This window comes from Ammospiza nelsoni, chromosome 3 (genome assembly GCF_027579445.1).
Source record: "Ammospiza nelsoni isolate bAmmNel1 chromosome 3, bAmmNel1.pri, whole genome shotgun sequence".
In the NCBI taxonomy this organism is placed as follows: domain Eukaryota; kingdom Metazoa; phylum Chordata; class Aves; order Passeriformes; family Passerellidae; genus Ammospiza; species Ammospiza nelsoni.
This window is the reverse complement of record NC_080635.1, coordinates 66,404,127-66,424,730: the sequence shown is the minus strand read 5'-3', so window position 1 is coordinate 66,424,730 and position 20,604 is coordinate 66,404,127. Positions and strand designations below refer to the sequence as shown.

The following is a 20,604-nucleotide window of genomic DNA, read 5'->3' as shown; positions in this document are numbered from 1 at the left end:
TGACCGAGCACGGCGGCGGCAGGGGAAGAGAAGGCAGGGAGGGGAAGCGAAGGCAGGGACGGAGACACCTCCCTGCCGCCGCCGCCGCCTGCGGGCCCGGTGCAGGCGGAGCCCCGGGGCGGGCGGGCCGTCCGTGCCCGCTCGGAGCCGCGTCGCCTCCCTGGACGGCGCCCTAGGGCACACCTGCCGCTCCCGCATCGCCTCTCCTGCCCTTCACGGCGGCGCTTGGCCGACACGGTCTCCGGCCGCGGCGCAGAGCCCCGGCCCACACCTCAGCCCCCGCCCGGCCGCTCCCGTCCTCTCCCGCCGCCCATGGGCGCCGCCCGCGCCGCGCCGGGGCAGAGCCGGCGCCTCTGAGAGCATGGCCAAGGGACCCGAGCAGGGGGACGCCTTCCTGCACCTCCCGGCCGCGCAGGCGGCGCCCGCCGAGGCGCAGGAGGAGCGCTACGCGGGGCTGCTGGGGCCGAGCTTGCTGCCCTGCGCCCGGGAGGCGCTGCCCGAGCCGCCGCTGCCCGCCGGCGTCAAGGCAGGTAAAGGCGGGGGGCCGGCACGGTGTCCTGCTCGGGCTCCGCGGGGACGCGGCTGTCGGTCCGTCCCTCAGCCCGCGGCGGGCAGGGCGGCGGGCGGGAGGGGCGGCTTGTGGCGGGACCGTAACGATGCCCTCGGGCCTCTCTTCTTGTCCCCGCGGCGCCCAGAAACACGGCTCGGCAGCGAAACCCTCTCCTCGGAAGAAGAGGATGCGGGTGCCCGCGACGGCGCGCTGACAGCCGCCGACCAAAGCCCGTGCTCGCAGAGGAGCATCACGCAGATCATGAAGGACAAGAAGAAGCAGACGCAGCTCACCCTGCAATGGTAGGGCTCCAGAGAGACCCCGCTGCCCGCCCTGGGGGCTCCGGGACCGAGCCGCCACATTCGGAGGGACCCTTCTCTAACAGCTGAGCCGGCGAGGAGGGCGACATCTCTTTTAGAGAGAATTTGTATTTTTGGGGTGTTTCGTTTGTTGGTTTTTGTTTTCTGTTTTTCTTTTGCGGGTTTCTTTTGAATGAGCCTCATCTACAAATAAGGACACCCATCCCCAAATTTCTGAGTTTTGAAATTATCGGAGGTTTGTCACTTAATAGAAGTCTTGGTCAGATTCTCACGCTGTGTGGCTATCAATGAAATGTATCATCAAAATGTAGAAGGGAAACATTATTTAAGAATTGCATTTGTGAACGACTGCTTTAATTATCCTTTAAGGCAGTGACAGTTAGATTTTCACAGTCTTATAATGCATTTCTTTTTCATTATGTTCTCCCATCCACTGAGGCCGTAACTTTGGTTTGTTTTGTCTGGGGAAAAAAGTTAAACAAATAAGAGGTCAAATTCTGCAGACATTAATTGATAAATGTTTATATTAAAATACACTTGAAATTAGGGAGAAATTCTGTTGAATTAAATGGGAACTTAATTACAAAATGCACACTGTCAATATTTTTTCCTTCTAGATGAAAAATTAGACTAATCCAAATTATTCCGTTTCTTATTCTAGTTTACTTCTGAGTGTAAATAGTTAAGGATTTAAGTCTGGTGAGTCACTGCAAAATTATTCAATATGCAGCTCTTACTACACAGTATTTTCTTACAAATTTGTGTAATTGGAGAAACAAATTTATTGCACATCATCCCAGGAGTAGTGAAAAATGTAAAATGATAAAGAAAAAAAACAAAAACAACAGGACAGAGAAATACCCAGCTGCTACCAAGGGTTCTCTTCAAGTGAAAACAGTCTGGTTTTTGCTTCGGTTTTAAAAATTTTACTTTAATGACCATCACTCAGCACTTGTATTCTGCAAACTGATTGGGAAGCTACATAGAAATTCACCTTCTTTAAAAAATACTGTTCTTTGTTTTTCCCACTGTGGTTTGAAGCATTTCCAGGTCCAGAGCGGAAATTAAAAAGCAATACAATGAAGAAAAGAGACATTAGCTCAGGTGTTGAGGATACTGTGGGACAGAAGATGCAAGTCCAGGTCACTGGTCTTAAATCCTTTCAAAGGACTGACTTAAACTGCGATCTTTCATGTCTTATTTTCAAACTAAGGCTGGCTCTTAGGTGATGATAATAAAGGAAAAAAGTCCAGACATTGAAAAAGACTCATTAACAACAGGCGTCTGGCTCCAGATTTTCCATATTCTGCAGCTAGCCTAAGTACCAAGTGTGGAGTCTGTCTGTAGTGCCTGTCATGCTCAGGAGAAACTCACCTGTGTGCTCTGAAGGAACTCTTCAGTAAAATTAAAAAAAGAGGTACAAGCAAAAAAAAAAAAAAAAAAAAAAAAAAAAAAAAAAAAAAAAAGAGCAATCAGGAGAAATGGCATGTTGCTTCTTACTCCGGCAGTTTCTTTCTCTACACAGGCTGGAAGAAAACTACATTGTATGTGAAGGAGTTTGTTTACCAAGATGCATCCTTTATGCACATTATTTAGACTTCTGCAGAAAAGAGAAGCTGGAACCTGCCTGTGCTGCAACTTTTGGGAAGGTAATAAGCAAATGCCTTAATAATTTGTTAGATCTGTTGTTTGGAAGAGTCACAGTTCAGTACACCTGTGTAAGAATTCTTCTGAAAGTAACATGTTTTCTACTGCTAATGTACATGGAATCAGACTAACCATAACTACACTGTCTCCTGTGAAGGCATTTCTTAACATCACCTTTAGGAGATTGAAGCTGAAATTCCCTTTGATTTATTATTGTTTTAAAAAAAAAAAAAAAAAGGCATTCTTTCTGAGTGCTTCTTTTCTTTCCCTTTTTGTTCACGTTCTTTCCACCAGATGTGACATGGAGAACACTTATAATTATACTAAAGGCAGTGTAAGGTGAGATGTGACACAGGCAATACTAGTAGAAGGGGGAAAAGAAGTTAATAACACAAAGAGCTTCCAAATGAAAAATTGTTGATTCGTTCTCTTTTCTACCCTTCTCTACAATTAATCCTGAAGTGATTTAATGTAAGAGAGATGTGAACTCTCCAAATTAAATCCTGAGTGTTTAGTGAAACAGGAAACCAAAAATGCTGCAAGGTTCATCTTTTTAAAGCAGTACTGATCTAGTAATGGTTTATACATAGCAAAATGCATTAATTTAATTAAAAAATGGATTTAATGGATTTTCTGGTTCATAAAATGTTAATTTCCTATTTTATTTCTCTTGAACTGGATATATGAAAAAAGTGGATATCTAATTTTCATATACAGTTTCAGTATAAATGAGAAAGACAATAGGTTTCATTTAAACATTATTTTGACAGTGATCAGTCTATTGGATATATCTATTAGATCTACCTCTATTACGGAGTTAATTTTTCAGATCACACTTTCACATAAAAAAAATAATTTTCATTCTTGTTGTTTGTCTTTGAAAACAGAATAGCTAGAGGGCAGAGTTTCCCCTGGTTTTGTTTGAATCTCTGAAGAAAAAATACAGTTGTACTTAAGGAACTTGAACATAATAGGATTCTGGTGAAGAAAACTAGATTTTAAAATGTAAAAGTGAAATCAGAAAGGGAAAACAGGTGGGAAGGCTGGAGATAGGCAACAAGGTGGACAAGGATGGAAGAAAGCCTACAGTGTGAAACACGGCCTAATCATTTATGTTGTGCCACAACTCAAATTGAAAAATGACAATTCATTAGCGACCTTAGACCATATATTTACACTACGATTTTTCTATAAACAGATTGCTAAGAAAGTTTGCCAGTGTTAGAAATTAATGCCGTTATTTTCTCTTCAGACCATTCGCCAGAAATTCCCTCTCCTTACCACAAGGCGGCTCGGAACAAGGGGCCATTCAAAGTAAGGCACCATTACCTGTGTATCTGCTTATAGAACACATTTTAGGGATCATCTGTGTTTCCATGTCTCCTTAATATGTGCTAATTGGCAGGGGAGTTTATTCAGATGGTACACTGCACGTGATAACTTTCATGTACATGTTGAAACTGATGCTCAAACTCAAGCATTAAAGTTTGAAAACACTGCTGCATAATTTTTAAAATTAAAATTATTAAGATTCTAAGTCTTGTCATTGCATTTATAGACCCATGCATATGTTGCAAATATATGTCAAAATATTAGATATAAAAATCATTTATAATACATGTTTTTTTATAGCTTCTCATCTTTCCATAAATAGTGATTTTATTTCTCCTTTGCAAGCCTAACAACTTTCATTGTGTTCTCTATGTAACAATATGGGTTCACCTAAATACACCACCAGAAAAAGAGTTGTTTTAAATTGAAGTTAAAGTATACTTCTGCTTTTTGTTGTGGGTATTTTATAAAACTCTGAAAAATACACCATCTATAGTGCAGTCGTTTCATAAATAATGTATCCTATTAATTTGTATATTTGATCTGTAAAACATTAGGTTGTAGCAATAGATCATAGACAACTCTATATCACCTGGTGCTAAAATTTTTATTAGTTCTGGTTCTGAAATTATGCTTTTGGCCATGAATAATTTAGTGTAAAACTGTTGTGAAGAGTGGTAATAACATATTCCATCACATCCATTTTGCTAATGAATAAGATAGAAAACCAGAGTAATGATAGAAATAGGAGAAACTCAAAACATTCTGTTTGTTTGGGAAAACTCTTTATTTTGATCTACTTAGCCTTGAAAGACAAAGTTACTCTTGTCTTTCAGTAGTTTATAAGCAAAACTCAAAACAAAAGGAGACTGAAAAGTAAAACATCTACAAGACTCGTTTTCCTAAGTGCTTTGCAATATTCTAGAAATGTCTGAAAGATAATTTTTTTATGGTCATAGTTTTGGGTAGTTATTAAATGTTGTTATACTTGGTTTTCTTCCTGCCTTAGAAATACAAGAAATAGCTAGTTATTCCACCTTAGTTTAGCTGAAGAATAAATGAGATGCCATTTGTGAACTTTAGGTTTTGTTGCAGAAAAAATGAAGGCGGGGAAGAATTTAAATTCAAAATTTTTGCAAAGACATTCTGTTTCTTGAGCATGCCTCAAGCATTTATTTTAAATAACCACTAATAAAAAATAAAATCTAAAGGAAATACTGTCTTTGTAGAACATTATTACTTTTTTTGATTTCTTTTGTTGGTTTTAACAGAGGATAGTTCTTGTGTAGTGTCTCTCGCAGTCTTACAACTTTGTAATCATTTCACCTCTTTTAGGAGACAGTACAAAGCCTGCAATGTATAGAGGAAAACTGGAACTGAGGTTCATATCTCTTTTTGTAGGTGACCTATAGATGCTGAGTAGAGGTGTTTTTAGGAGAGCAGCTATTAGAAAGGTTATTTATTAGGGAAAAGAGGGATTTTGTGTAATGTCTGCTGTGGTGAACTTAAGCTGTGATTACAGGCATAAGATGATGTAGACATAGCTTGGCTGCTGGTTTTCTGCTTAAGATTTTAAGAGATCTGGCATTCACAATCTGTGCAGGAATATTTGACAATGTGCTAGTTCATCATTGCTGTGGTGAATTCTTAGTCAGGTACATAACCCAACATATTTGGTGAACTACTTAGTTACAGTGAATGAGATAATGCAAGGGAGAAGTCTCCCACATGCTCATTATATACTTGTTCTGACATAACTAACAGATTGACAGACAGGATCCAATGAGGATCCAAACTTCCAGACATGTCCTGTGCCTGCATAGTTTAAGCACAATAAGTCAACATTTATTAAGTAAATGAGTATGTTTCAAATGTGTATATAGCTACAAAATTGATAGTATTGGAACATGTGTCACTGTAGTCCTCTTTTCTCAAAGACATGAAACAATATTAATATAGAAATAACACATGCCCAACATTTCTTTGGCAGATTCCCTATCCCTGTTGACCTTGTAGGTATTATGTGCCATATTTTCATATGGATTAACTGTTCTTGAACAATTTCCTCAAAGAACTGAGGCATCATCAGGTTTTGTTTGAACATCTGGCACTTGTTGTTCTGTATTTTTTCATCAGTTTTCCTCAGAGGCTTTTCTTATTCAGTTCTCATTTCTGCTAAGATGCACTTATCTTGATCTTGCTGTGCTAAAAAGGACCTCACAAAAGACACAAATGACAATATTTCCAGTTCAGAGACCAAATATAGCAGCAAGTAGTCATATAGAAGTGTCAGTATGAATCTTAGAATTATAGAGGCATAGAACGATAGAATGGTTGGGGTTGGAAGGGGCCTTAAAGATCATCTAGTGTAACCCCTGTGCCACTTTATACTCAGCCAGGTTGCTCAAAGTCCCATCCAATCCAGCCTTGAACACTTCCAGGGATGAGAGATCCCCAGCTGCTCTGAGCAAACTTTGCCAGCACCTCAACACCCCCACTGGAAAGAATTCTTTCCTAATATCTAATCCAAACCTACCCTTTTTAGTTTAATGATCTCTGATAATCAATTTTTCTATCTGTGGTGTTGTGGGCTGTGTCCCTCTCAGAACTACAGACTTGCTGAGGAGCAAATGAAATTCTGATTTCACCAGGTAGCAGTTAGTCACACAAATATTATTTACAGAAGTATTTCCATTAAATTAATATTAAAGTTAAGAGACTGTTCATCAGTTTCAATAAATTACTAGTTCTTCTCTTTTTATGTTAGCATGGACTCCAAATGTTACAAGCTGTTTCTGAGTCACTGGGACTAGTAGGAGAGTTGTTATTAGCAATTAAGTAATATTTTCAAAGCACAGTAGTGTAGTGACGTGGTATTATTTCTGGCACTGCTATCTTTATTACCATATAATGCTAGCAAGAGCACTATTAGCACTCAGTATTCCCAGCAGTGATGTTTTATATAGCAATATTGCCCTGGAGCTCTGATCATTGTCCAGGACTCCAGATGCTGCAAAAGCATAAAAAGGAAGAAGACAATTCTTCTCCAATAGAATAATTGTTTTTAAATTTAGAGAAAAGTTAATGCCCTGCGAAAAAAAGTGCCTTCCTGGATGCTGCAAGCATACACAGCAATCTATTGTTAGGGCCTATCTGTGATCAGAAGAAAGCAAAGAAAATAATTTCCTTTTCCCATCATCTTCAAGGTGGTGGAAATGGTTTTTCTCCCACTCTGAAACAAGCTGTTTCTGACATCCTCATGAGCTTGAATTGGATTTGAGGGAAAGCTCCTGCACTAACATATGGAATACAGTTGCTGTTGTAAGGCACGAGATACACAAATATTAGTTCTTCCTCTGTTCCCAAACAGCATTTGTCATCTCTAATTCAGGGCAAAGGATAAACTTAAAACTGAGTCTGGTGATTCCTAGAATTCAAGTCAGAATCTCTTTCTCTGTGTTTACATCCAACAACCCATTTGTGCAAAAGTGTCAGTACTTAAATTCATTTAAATGTTTGGCCAAGAAGGTCCAACACATTGGACACAATTTTGTTAACAAAATATGTTAGTCTCTCGTGCCCATGCTAATCACTCTACATAGCTGAAAGTAAGGGAAATTTTCTGTTTTCACTCTGCTGAGTGAAAGAAGATGCAGCACTATAAATACTGCAAGCTGCTCTCTTAGATTAGTGTTTCATCAGCAACAGTTCTCTGTTCTGAATCCACCTTTTTGCATGGGTAATTTTGAACATACCGTGGTCAATGCTAGAACTCAGCTGTGACTTTCACAGTACACAAATCACCTGAAGCAGCTATTTGGGAAAACATACAAACTGCTCAGTCCATACACACGGGAAGACTGTTTGAGCTCAAGTTACAATTTAATTTCTTTGTAGACTTTGATCAATGATGAATCTTAACTTTTATCCATCATGTCTGAAAACTATTATCTTATTTATTAAGAGTGATTTAGTGGGTTAATAAAACTGATATGGCAGCTGGCCCTGTGATAAGAAGTTATTGCAAGTCCCTGAACAGCTTAAGCCTATCATTTCCTTATCAGCTATCATTTGTGTCAGTGTATGCTAAAATCAGAGCTACAAGTTGGGTAGGAACATATGTTACAACAAACCACTGAAATTAAAAGAGAAAAGTAGTTCAGTTTGTTTTATAAAATGTTTGTTTCAAAAATTGAGAGTAAATTCCTTGTAGAATTAACAAATTCCTTTGTTAATTACACAATAGAAATAATAAATAGTAAAGTAAAAATATACTGAACATACACATAAAAATATGCACATAAAGAGAGGGAAGGCATTTGAAGATGTAGGTTCAAGATGTTGTCAACGTGTCTGGTATGGGTATACCACTCTCAGCAGGGTGCCCAAAATAAGCTATTCAACTAATGGCTTGTAAGAGAATAATAGTCTTTATACCCTATTACTCTGTGGAGGATGACAGACAGAGCTTGAAAAGTAAAATGATATTATTTTTAATAGTTTCTCTGTTGTGAATGGAAAGCTCTGGTTTTTAGCAGTAAAAATTCAGCTGCACATTATCGAAGAAAAACAGAATAATACCTGCTGTGCCTTTAATACACACAGAATATGTACTGAAAATATCTATTCTCTACATAGCAAGATGTCTCAGTGAAAAATTCTGATATCCTGGGACATTGCAGCAGGAACAAGTATATCAAGTATATTGCCTACCATTGGATACTTGAGAATCTAATTCATACAACAGTTCCTGTTCCTTGCCCAAATATATTAATATTAAATTAGATGTGGAATAATCTAGGTATTGAATCATAAATTTGTAAAGAAGTAATGCTTCTCCTTGCCTCTGGCCCACTCCAGCCTCAACTGGAGGGAATGCTAAATTTGTGGTGAAAGTGTGAAAGTCTTTATTTTAGAATTTTAAAAATGGCATGTGATTGAAGCTGGGAGATTTAAACTGTTGGAATGAGACGTGGGCAGCTGCTTGCTCAAATGGCCAGTGACAAATGGGCAGATAACATTGTTAAAGAAGCAGTCACAACTCTATTCTGTTTTTCGTCCTGTTCAATGGACACCCTTTGCCATATAAAGAGTACGTAAATGCTGTCATTTCAAAGAATCCATACCTGTATATTTTCAATACCTCTTGTCACAGTATGGAAACAGGGGAGACACTTTTAGCTTTCCTAGGGGTTAACAGGTGCCACAGTGATCTAGTAGTGTTATGTAGACTCACCAGGCTCAGGAAAGCAGTAAAAGCAATGGTGCCATATTCTGTCATGTTTCTTGGCTGTAAAATCCCGAATGCACACAACAGACTGTCCAGAAACAGAAAAATTATTTCAGCTGAGATTGTTGCAGCTACCTAGGCTAGGCAAATATATCATCCTAATGAACATTTTCTTAGGCATGATTTGTATCTAATGCCTTTAACCAGCTTTGTAAATATAAAGCACGTGAGGGTTTTGGTCTTACCTGTGACAGTTCCATACAGGAACAAACAAAATATTGTGGTTTTTTTTTTTTTTAATGGTCTTCACCAGGAGGAGCAGAGATGAGATGAGATTAACTGTTTTGTTGATGTGTTCTATGAACTGTTTGCTGGGGCTTTGTGTCTTAAGAATGTATTTCTTCAAGCTTTTGGGGAGTTTGAGTGAAATTGGTGCAATGTGTTGCAAAGTGGTACTTTGAAGCAGCTCAGCTAAACCAGCTGCCATGGTACTTTCAAGCTAATATTAGTAAAAAGCAAATGAACCTTTCTATTCCATCCATAACATTCTTAGACAAATTTGGTTTAACACAATCAGTTTTTAAATCTATTGAGTGGAATTTATAAGACAAGGCCTATCAACTTTGATAGATGAACTCAAGCAAACTTTGCTATGACCGCTAAGGAAAGAGCTGCCCCCAGCTTGCTCTCCTGCCCTTTTCTCAGAGGTCACTTATTTTGTAGCAAAATCAGTGGAAAGCAGTAAGTAGCTACTGCACAGCCAGTTTTCTTAGCACCAACCCAACATTTTTTGCCTCTTTGATGTCTTTGGTTAAGGTGTTGGGTGTGAGCACTGCAAAGCCTGAGCAATAGGCATGTTTCCTTTCTCAGTCTCTATTTGGGAGCAGCAATCTCCAGGAGAGCAACAAGGGAGACAAATGTGGATGAGAAGTACCTAAATGGCTTAATAATTTAGAGTTAGCCTACAACCTGACAGAAGAATGGATGAATGACATATTATCATTATTAGCCATAAGTGACTGAACACTAAGTTGTAAGGTGCACTTGCAAGCTATTTTCAATTGAGAAAGGCTCTGAGGGACTGTCTAAATGCAATGGTGGCAAGCGAGATAAAATGAACCTAATGGATCAAACCCAGCACCCTTTCAAACAAATGAAGTAAAGTGTAACAGAAGGCAGGTTAGGGAAAAAAAATGTAACATGTATCTGGGTTTTCTGTTCTAGCTACATTCTTCTAGTAAGAGAGAAAATATTTTAATTTTAACCATGGAATTTGGATCAAATCATGACAGTACTCTTTTCTATATGACTAGATTTTGTTCCATGTCTATGAAAGGAATTGTTAGACCCTGTTTAGAAAAGTTTTCAGAAAGCATTTAAAATCAGTCTGACAGTTCCCTTTACTTTCAATTTGGCAGATTGGTTTACTTGTCACTCATAAATGCTCTCTCTTTTTTTTTTCTTTTTTTTTTCTTTTTCTTTTTTTTTTTTTTCTGCAGATATCACTATTATGGAATTGGCATTAAAGAAAGCAGTGCATATTACCACTCTGTGTATTCTGGAAAGGGCTTAACCAGGTAAAATAATTTCTGAGACTTAATCAGTGAAGGTCTAGCTGTAATCTTCCCTTAGGAAGGTATATGTAGGACTCTAGTTTTTGTTTCTACCAGAACTAGAATTGCTGGTTATCTTAGTGCTTAAAAGGTTGATCTCTATATTTTGATAGAGTCTTCCAGTTTGACCCCACCACAGTCTTTGTAGAGCTGTCACCTTTTAACAGCAGAACATTTGTTCAAGTTTATATGAGGGAGCAAAATCCCATTTCCAGAACACTTGCCTAATTTTGTTTGCCTGTGTGTCACCCTGTGAGTTCTTTCCCCAGGACAGCTTTCCATTATGAAACGTCTGGAGAATGGTGTGAAGCAGGCACCTGTGGGGCAGGAGGGAGGGGTCAGTGTAGATTAATATTTACAGGTCCTTTGACTGGCTAATATCAGTTTAAACCTAACCCAGGAAGCTCTAATTATATTTATTCAAGGGACAGCTAGCAGGATCAATACGTTACGATAGCTGCCTGTTGGTTTGCCAAAGATTAATAGTTCGTAAAACAAATGTCTCTGTTCACATATGGCTTGAATGACGGCTTTCATTGTCTGTGGCAGTATACCTGGGATAAGTGGGGCTCTGAGAAAGGAAAGGAATAAATGAGTTTATAATCACACATAGAAAATTCGACTGGTGGCAGATTTAGGTCATATCCAAAGAGACCTTTTCCAGGCAATAAGACAAGTGTACAATTTGAGGATAATACTGCCAATAATGCTTTAAAGGGGAGGGTTCTCTCCACAGCAGTACTTAGGGTGAAATAGATTAGAATATTCTATTTATTTGTCCAATATGTATGCAGAGCTGTGGAGGTGTTGCTGGTACACAGTGTATTTTTCTTTCATAATACAAAATTATCTTGAACAAATTGTTCATTTTGTTGACTCAAAGACAGCTATTTTAATTTAAAAGGATATAATAATTCTTACTCCTCAGCTTTATGTCAGGCAGGTACAGTCTAGTAGCAATGAGTGCAAAGAAAGTGGAGCTCTGCAAAATTCCCCAAGGCTGGAGTTCTGAAGGTATATAGTCACATGAAGATGGCATAGATACTCTCTAAGATTTTCAGGACTCACTAGATTCACTAATTAGGAACCTTTTATTTGTGTTAGGACCTGTATGAGATGTTGAATTTTCAGGGTCCAGCAGTTCAAGTGCCTCCCTATCTGAATTAAAGCAGAAGCTCAGATTCTCATTTTTCACAGTCTGGCCCACCACAGTAGCTGGGTTTTTCTGTGTGAAGAGAATGTTACAGTTGCTTGGGGTTAAGAACAAGCTTCTGAATAATGAAAGAATGAGGCAGTGTAGGGATTCAAACCCCCAATTCCTGGCTGCTGCATATAGTGATCCATAAATCTCTCCTTTGAATCTGTTCTAGTCCTTGAGGCTCTGGAAGAGCAGTGCGAGCAGATGCTGACTCTCATTTTTGCTATACATGCAGTACATTTTGCTGAACATGTGGAAATCCAGGGCCCAAAACAAATACATCTGTCCTTGAAGTTAATTAGATTCACATTGTAATCAGCTGAGTGATGCCTTCATTTATACTTAACTCTCAACATGCAAGGGAACTGTCTAGGTAACATATGCTGGATTGTCATGTGGTAGGAACTGTCAGGCACCTGTGCCAGGCCTGGGCAGGAGGAATTCCACAACTGCTCAGCCTCTGGATTTCTGAGAGCATCTCAGAGAGCAGGAAATAGCCAGGGAGCATCTCAACAGCAGGAAACAATGATATTGCCACTAATAATTATGAGACTTCATATTGCCCACAGTATCTTATCAGTTGGCAGCTAGTGGTACAGGAAATAGCAATAATCAAACAACATTTATCATTATACTGATCCATCAGAATCACTATTATTGCACATTCTCTACTTTCATAGTTATAATTTAAAATGCTCTTTCTGGTTTCTGCAACAAAGGGTTGTCTGATAGTCCAATGACTTCATTGGCAATCTCTCAATTGGACTCCTAATAGGACGTTCACTATACAGCAACATATGTTTGCCAGTTAAGGAATCTTTTATCTCAGAAATGTATGTCATTAGATCAAAATAGTACTGTAGTGAAAAAGAATGGGAAATCACTATGATTTCTTAATTTTTCCAAGAAATGTAAATTTTTTATTTATATATATATATGTGTGTGTGTGTGTGTGTATGTATACTTTTTCTACTCTGAATTATTAAGCTCCATTAAAAACTGCATGTATTTCCTTATAAAGACACTACGGACTTGCACCTATGCTACCTTTTTAGCTGTTTGTGAAGTGGCAAAGATACAAACAAAACCATGAAACTGGATTTTATACTTTAGTGTTTAGTCAGTGGTCTTAATCTTCATGTTTTATAAGACATTAGTAGGTTTCCTGTTATCCCTAGGCATTTGAAAATCAGTGGAAGAAGTTAAGGAAAAAAAACTATTAGAAAACCCATAAAAAACTGTAATTACATTTAGAAAAATGTGATCATTTTTCTAATAGATCATACATCTATATAATCTCTACAAATGTTCTGCCTAGGAAAAAATAATCAAATGTGCTTACTTTCAAAGGTTCTCTGGAAGCAAGCTAAAGAATGAGGTAAGTGCTGCAATCTGTTTCCTTTTACTTCTGTTATAATACAAGTATTATGTGACCTGTGGTTTCCTTCACATTTCTTTCTTTGAAAATTGCAACATTACTTTTCATTAAATTTTAGACTGCATAACCTTTTTTAACAAAACTGAGTATTTTTTCCTCTAAATATTCAAAGAAAAATAAGGTTGGAAAAGACCTTTTAGGGCTCCCATTGCAATCCAGTTACCCATAACTGTATTTAAGCAAAGGATCAAGCTCTAGCTTTATTGTTTTTACATGTTACTTTTGCAGGAGGCCTTTTTCAGAATCTCGTATGTCTGACTGAAAGCTGAAAAGAATGTTTTTTTTAAATAAACTGAAATTTATGCCTCCTAGTCAGTATTGCCTTCTTCTAGTTTTTGCTCTTCATGACATTTTGTTCTTATGCCTTTTGCTTGCTGGATGGGACAAACAGCAGCTTTGAGTAACTTCATATCAGCCTTATAGCCTTCCACTGTACTTGTTTTGATTTTACTATCTTTAGAGCAAAATAAATCATAAAGTGTTGTAAATGGTATGTTTCCAATTACTATTGGAAATATCCCTTCTGATGAACCCTGCTTTGTTGGTTTTGGTTCTCCAGCCCCCCTCAAGTAGTCTACATTTTTATTACTGTATACTATGGTATAGTCTCTGTCATTCTGGTCATATTAATAGTAGAAAATTATGGATTATTGTACATTAAAGGTTAAGGGTTGCTCACAGTATTTTTATTTGGTGCTGAGTTCAATTGGCATGGAATATCCTGCATCCATATTATTATCTCCTGAATTTGCAAAAGGACATAGGGACATCTCTGCTACATTGCCACAAAAAAATGTCTCTAATGTGCAGTACATGCTGAAATATGACTGGAGGTGTTTGAGATACTGCTAATTGGCACAGGCCAAAAGAATGCCAGAAGCCATTCTGAGTGATACTCTTCCAGTATTGCCTGGGAATGTTTCCTGACACCATTTAATTTACTAGACTAAATATACCTTCTGTGATCAACTGATACACAGCAAGCCTTTCACCTTTTTAATTTCCAGATAAGCAACTCCTAGCTGATAGCAGGCATCTTTATTTGCCCCTGAGAGTGTAGTTTTGCTCTATTGATTTTCATCCCCCTTATTACCATTATCTCAAAGCCATCTATGTCTTTCTACATGACCTCTTGGTCTTTCTCTGTTGATGATTTCATCAGCTCATGTCAACCAATTTGATCTATGAAATGGTCAGTCACATCAGCCCCAAGTCTGATCTTTGGGAATTTTCACTTCAATCCCTTTTCAACCCAGTAGTTTCCTTGTCAACAGAACTTGTTAGCATTTCAGCCAGAGTCAGTTTCTTAAATATTTTCACATTCTTTTACTAATCCCCACTCTCACCAGCATAACTGATCATTTCCCATGGTGACACCATGTCAAGTATTTTAGTGAGGTTCAGATAGATTAGATCTGTTGCGTTTTTCCTGCTCAAATAATTGACTATCTTATCAAAAAAAAGATAGTGCTATGCCCCAACATATTCATGAACACTACTGAAGCATTCATTTGTTCAGAGTTTTGAGATGGAATATATTGGGTTTCTTTGGCATAAATGGATGCATATTTTCTTCCATCTCTGATGTGGCATTGGCAGTCTGCCTTGGAATTGACAATCCCACAAATCTGTCTTGTAATCTGTCTTGTTTCTGACCCAAAGTTCCTCTGTTCTCCCAGAAAAAAATGTTCACAGATAAGTTGGTGGAAATAAATGAGAAAGGGCGCATCATTGTGAGTTCTTGATTGTCTAGCTCAATATTGTCTGAAATTATTCAGGCAGGTCTTAAGAGAAAAAAAGTCTTTAATGGTCAAAACTGAATTATAATAATCTCAGTGTACTGAAATTTTGGCATTATATTTTCATTAGTGTGAACAGGCAATAGATACGTCCTTTTTCATTTGCTTGAAAGAACATGCAATTAGGTATTCCAAAAAGATTTACAACAATTGCATAAGGTGTAATTCTCAGTGGGAACTTAAAGACATTGAAAAGATGTTAAAGCACTGATTGTCTAAATATACTGAGTAAATGGCATTTGAATGAACACTTATTAAGTGCCAGGGACACTGTTTACTTCTGGTATGTTTTATCACATTTTCTAGTATTCTCTCCGTAGGGGGAGATATCAGCAAATTCTTTTATCTAAACCAGTTAGTGCACCATTAGAGTCTGCATGGTTAATTAGGCAGATAATATTACTGTCATTATCTTAATGTTAAATGGCCATTAGAAACAGATGGCATTAAATTGAAAGGGCAAGTGGCAGCAGGTTAAAATATTAAGCCTAGAACTGAGGCACAGTTAAATAAGTCCATTAGCAAGGTAAAAAACATTGCTGGTTATCTTCTCTAAAACCTCCCACCACAATCACTGCCTTTTTTTTAAATGAACAAATCCCTTTTAATCAGAGCTTTTAATATATTTCATGGGTAATTGCGTAATAAAATAATTAAAATTACTCCTGTAAAAAAAAAAAAATACCCTCCTTATTGCGTGATAGGCAATTATAACACTATAGAAGCATTGACATGAAGAAGTACTAATGTTTCTAAATTTATGCAATTTCTTTTACTTAGAGCTTTATGTGTATTTGAATAGTAGATAGCACAGGCAAAATTAGTTTACATGATGTATGCTTTTGGTTTTTTACTGCATGTTTTGTCAGACATATCACCCTATAAAAATAGGGCTATATTTATGTTGCATAAGACAGTTACAGGTATGGTTTTCTGAATTTAGTATTTGAGAGAATTTCACTTGAAACTAGCCTCCAATTTATAAGTCAACATTTACAGAAAAATAGTCACATTTGCACACTTTTACACTATATGTTGCACTATATACCATTCCCACTTCAGTGAAATTTGCCTGTAGGTAAAGGGGCAGGAAAAGGTCACTTCCAGTTCCATTCAAATGCCTTATGCAAGATGATAAATTTCATGCATTAGTACAGAAGGAGTCTGTATAGAAGCAGTAAGATTTTCCACAGGAATACATAGAAGGCCAGCTTGTAGCTCTGCACACTAACTTTACATAAGGACTGGTTAGGCTAAAATAGAATGAAGGGTTTAAGCCAAATGGTCTTTAGATTTGAATGCAGTCCTATGAGCATAACTACAGTTCAGCCAGTAAGAGCAGAACTGCAGCACAGATTGTATTTTCTTCTCTTGAGGATGAGGGTTTCACCTTAATCATAGCATTTGAGACCTGAAGAATGTTCTGTGGAGGTTATATATAGACATATATTTAATAACCTTCCTGAGTTGGGGTCCAGATCTGGATAAGCATCAATATTTTTGAAGGATTATCTGAATGCAAGTATTGTGGAACCTTGAGAGACTCATTAAATAATATGCAAGTTTAGCATGAATTTTTGGTTTCAGATGTAACAGTATTAGCTATTTCAATGTTCCTGCTTTTTCCCTTCCTTTTCAGGGTGGTTTTACTCGTAAATATTCTCTGAGTTCCAAAACTGGAACACTCCTCCCAGAGTTTCCAAGTGCTCAACATCTTTTGCTTCAAGGGTGCATTTCTAAAGACAAGGTAAAAAGTGAGCTCCTTCTCCTCTGTCTAAGAGATCAAAAATTTGCCACAGAATGTTTCTTCATATCTTAGCCTTTGAGGTATTGACATGAAAGAGCCAGAAATGTCCATAATCAAACAGAGGTGACTGATTTATAGAGGGGGCAAACCTTTACTAACACCGATTAACTGGCTTTCCAATGGAAAGGTGGTTGAATTATTTACCTATTAACTGACCCAGTATTTTACAAACTGATGGTATGTAAGACGGGGAGAGCAAAACAAACAAATAACTGAGAGTTGTATTCTTTACAAATGCCTTTGGATTTAAGGTAAATTTTCGTCTGATTAGAACAGAACAAATAATTCACAACAAATAGATGAATTTTACTGTCTTTCATTAATTATTTGAAAAGCAGCTGAAAACCTGAACATGTTTGTGTTTGTTTTTAAATTATTTAAATAATTCGATCAATACTAGGTATTACTTACCCTAAGGATAACTCCTCAGTTGGAAATACCTCTATGTTTTATGTCTTTGACTTTTTTACTGTGTGTTACATCTGTGCTGTTTCTTGTCCCCCTAGAAGTTTATGTTGTGCTAGAAATCCTTTGACAGACATTTTGAACTTTTCAATTTAGTCTTCAGTGCTGGTGATAATGGTGACTGGTGAGACGTTATTTTGAGAGCCTCTCCTCCTAAGCTTGTTCTGAGAAAGTAGTGAAGCCTAGCATTCCTGTAGGGAGAAGCTAAACAAAAGGATTTCCATCTTAGTTGGAAATCTTATAATTCATAAAGAAAGCCCAAGAACTGGTATACTTAGCAGTGTGCACCATCTGCTGCTATAGTCTCCATCAGTGAAGTGACATCTCTCATATAGACAGCATTCTCATTGAATTTAAATCTGACAAATGTTTGAGGTTCCTTAGAGACCCAACACAGCAGTATAAACAAACTGATTTTTACTGCTCCAACAATGGAGAAAAACTGGCAATTCATTCTCTCTTCATTTTTGGCTCAGCAGCATTGTGCATGAATGTCTAGGGGCAGACTTGCCGAGTTATGAGGAGACTGTGGGAAAGATGAATTTCTGTGTATCCTGCATTCTCTTTCCTTGCTGCTCTTTTCTCATTTCTTGTTTTCTTATTTCCTGTTTTCTTTTCATACTGCCTTTTGCCTCCTTCAGCTTATCTGACCAAAGGTTATTGAAACTAAGATATTTGGCTACTCTGTTGAAGACAGCCCATCCATGAAGTTTGACTCCTGCATTAAACTCTTAAGGAGTTTCTTGCAACTCAGATGCCTGGAGAGCCCATAAATACAGCAGTCTGCACTAAAATAGATGGATAATTCCTGCATTTAATATTTCTGGAGAGAACTTACCCAACCGTTATACTTCCATCAACTCCTTTCAAAAACAATTCTTTAAAATGCTCTTGAGTCTCGCACTTTGCTATTGCTTTTCAAAGATACATAGTTAAGGAAGCAGCTCTGAAAGTCAGAAAGGTCTGGTTTCAAAAAAATCTGCATCCTGAACCTATTGCAATATGATGCAACCAGGTTCATTTGAAATCTGATAGTGGTTTGCTGGAGAAGTTCATAAACTGTAACAAACCTTCTGTGACTCAGGACCAAAGAATGGTTTCGCTAGCCCTTTTCCTTCCTTAAATGAGTTTGCATATTTCTTATAATTTGCTACAATTTAAAAAAATTACTACTTTTTTTTTTTTTTTAATATGGAAACACTCCATTCAGATAAAGTAGCTTGATGAGATGAAAGGGAGTTCTGCTTTTAAAAGTTGAGTTCATGTGAGGCAGTGATTAAACTTTGACCAAATGACTGGCAGCTATTTTCTCATTTGTCCAGCTAGATGATGTTTCAGAACACTCATAGACGCCTATAGTAGCCTAATGATTAACTTGCACTGCTCTTTGGGATTAATCTTAGCTTCAGAAAGGTGAATTTACTTTACCATCTGACTGACTAATCTGGCTATTGCCTTACTTTATTATCCACATTTTCACAGTCTATGCAGGTTCAGATGCTACATGTCTGACCACAGCATCAGTGCTTAACTTAAATAACAACCTAAACAGTGCTTGAATAATAATGATATAAAGCTGTTGATAAAGCTATAGATGAGTGATGTTCTCATCACTTCTGGATATAGAGGCTGTCTATTTGTAAATATGCATTGCAATACAGTTTATATTATGTGTTTAAATACTAGCTACACAAAGCAGAAACTTAGATCACCGTAGCAGTAAAGATTTAAGAAACTCTCTTAAAGAAACTCTCTGTTTAATATTTCTTTCTTCCAAAACAGGTAGATACTCTTATCATGATGTACAAAACACACTGTCAGTGTGTCCTTGACAATGCAATTAATGGGAACTTTGAAGAGGTAAGGTTGTTTGAACACACACTCTTGATACATATGCATGGGAAGCCAAGAAAGCATGATTTATGTCTATGAATATGGTTCCTATTCCTTTAGATCCAGCATTTCCTATTACATTTTTGGCAAGGAATGCCTGACCATCTTCTTCCTCTGCTTGAAAATCCCATCATCATTGACATTTTCTGTGTCTGTGACTCAATACTGTATAAGGTAAGTTAAGCATTTAGTTACATGAATAATCTCACCCACAGCACAGCTTCTGCATCTGTAAAAAGATAGAATGACAGGGTGACCTGACTGCTTTCTGCTGTAAATCAGCAAGGAAATAATTGAAATCAAGGAATAAAATGGGCACCTGTAAGAGCTGAACTCCAGTCTCAGCTCAGCTGAACACCTGGTGTTTGACCAAGGACAGCACAACAACAGTGAAACCTTGACCTACTTGCTTGAGTATAGCTAAAAGAAATGCTCATGTGCTCACTGACAAGGCTAAGGTAATCCTGGATGAAAACTGAAGCCTTGTTTTCACTGAAAATATTATTGCAATTTCTACCAGAAAAGAGAGTCTGTGGCAGATCCATAGGGTGATTCCACATGCCAGTCTGCTGCTCACAGGTTATATCAGGCCAAGGTTTCATGCTACCAAGCTAGAACAATACTTGGTAAAGACATTCTTGCCCCTCCTGCCAGCTACCTTTCATTTCTGTTCTCTTGCTGCTACATGTACCAGCAAAACTGCTACACTCTAAACTGCTCTGGGTTTAAATAAAAAAAAATCAAGGAATACTTGTTTCGTGGAGCTTTTGTACCATATGAGTTCTTTGATCTAACTCATGGCATGACCACATAAAAAGTTCAAACTAAGTGACCCTCAGGAGTGTTGCAAGGTCAGGAATAAATTATAGAGTGCTGGGGAAAAAAGAAAATGATGCCACCAAAGTTTCTTGAGTTTCCCATTTGGAAAGTCAGATCAGATGATTATTTAGTTGATGCAAAGTACTTTACATTTCTTTGATAGGACATGCCATAGAAATAGGGAAGGATTCTCATGTAAGTGTGTCTCTAGCAGATTTCATATCACATATTGATGAGAAGAAATAAGTATTGGTTTAATAGTAAACACCAACCAGTCAAAGCAAAAGACTTGAAGTTTTTTAGCTCTGATACCTTATTGTAATGTCTTTCTTTACTGCACAAAAATATGGGGGAAGATTCAGAAAAGATGAAAATATATATTTCCTAGAAGCATAAAAAGCTGTAAAGTAAGAAGTGTTTTAGTTAGCATAGTAAAGTAAAGGTAATTCACATCAAGAATCATAATTACTACCCAGGAGATGGGTCATTAAGC

At 37.7% G+C, this 20,604-nt stretch overlaps 1 protein-coding gene across 1 annotated transcript in view; it reads left to right on the top strand.

Moving 5' to 3' along the window:
- Window positions 1–361: 361 nt before the first annotated feature.
- RFX6 (regulatory factor X6) overlaps window positions 362–20,604 on the top strand; it is a 34,595-nt gene continuing 14,352 nt past the window's right edge. Inside the window, exons 1-9 of the mRNA XM_059469071.1 lie at window positions 362–530; window positions 696–852; window positions 2,396–2,519; window positions 3,770–3,831; window positions 10,579–10,656; window positions 13,241–13,268; window positions 16,767–16,874; window positions 19,182–19,259; window positions 19,353–19,466. Of these exons, the coding sequence (XP_059325054.1) occupies window positions 362–530; window positions 696–852; window positions 2,396–2,519; window positions 3,770–3,831; window positions 10,579–10,656; window positions 13,241–13,268; window positions 16,767–16,874; window positions 19,182–19,259; window positions 19,353–19,466 (918 nt within the window). The remainder of the gene's footprint in view (window positions 531–695; window positions 853–2,395; window positions 2,520–3,769; window positions 3,832–10,578; window positions 10,657–13,240; window positions 13,269–16,766; window positions 16,875–19,181; window positions 19,260–19,352; window positions 19,467–20,604) is intronic.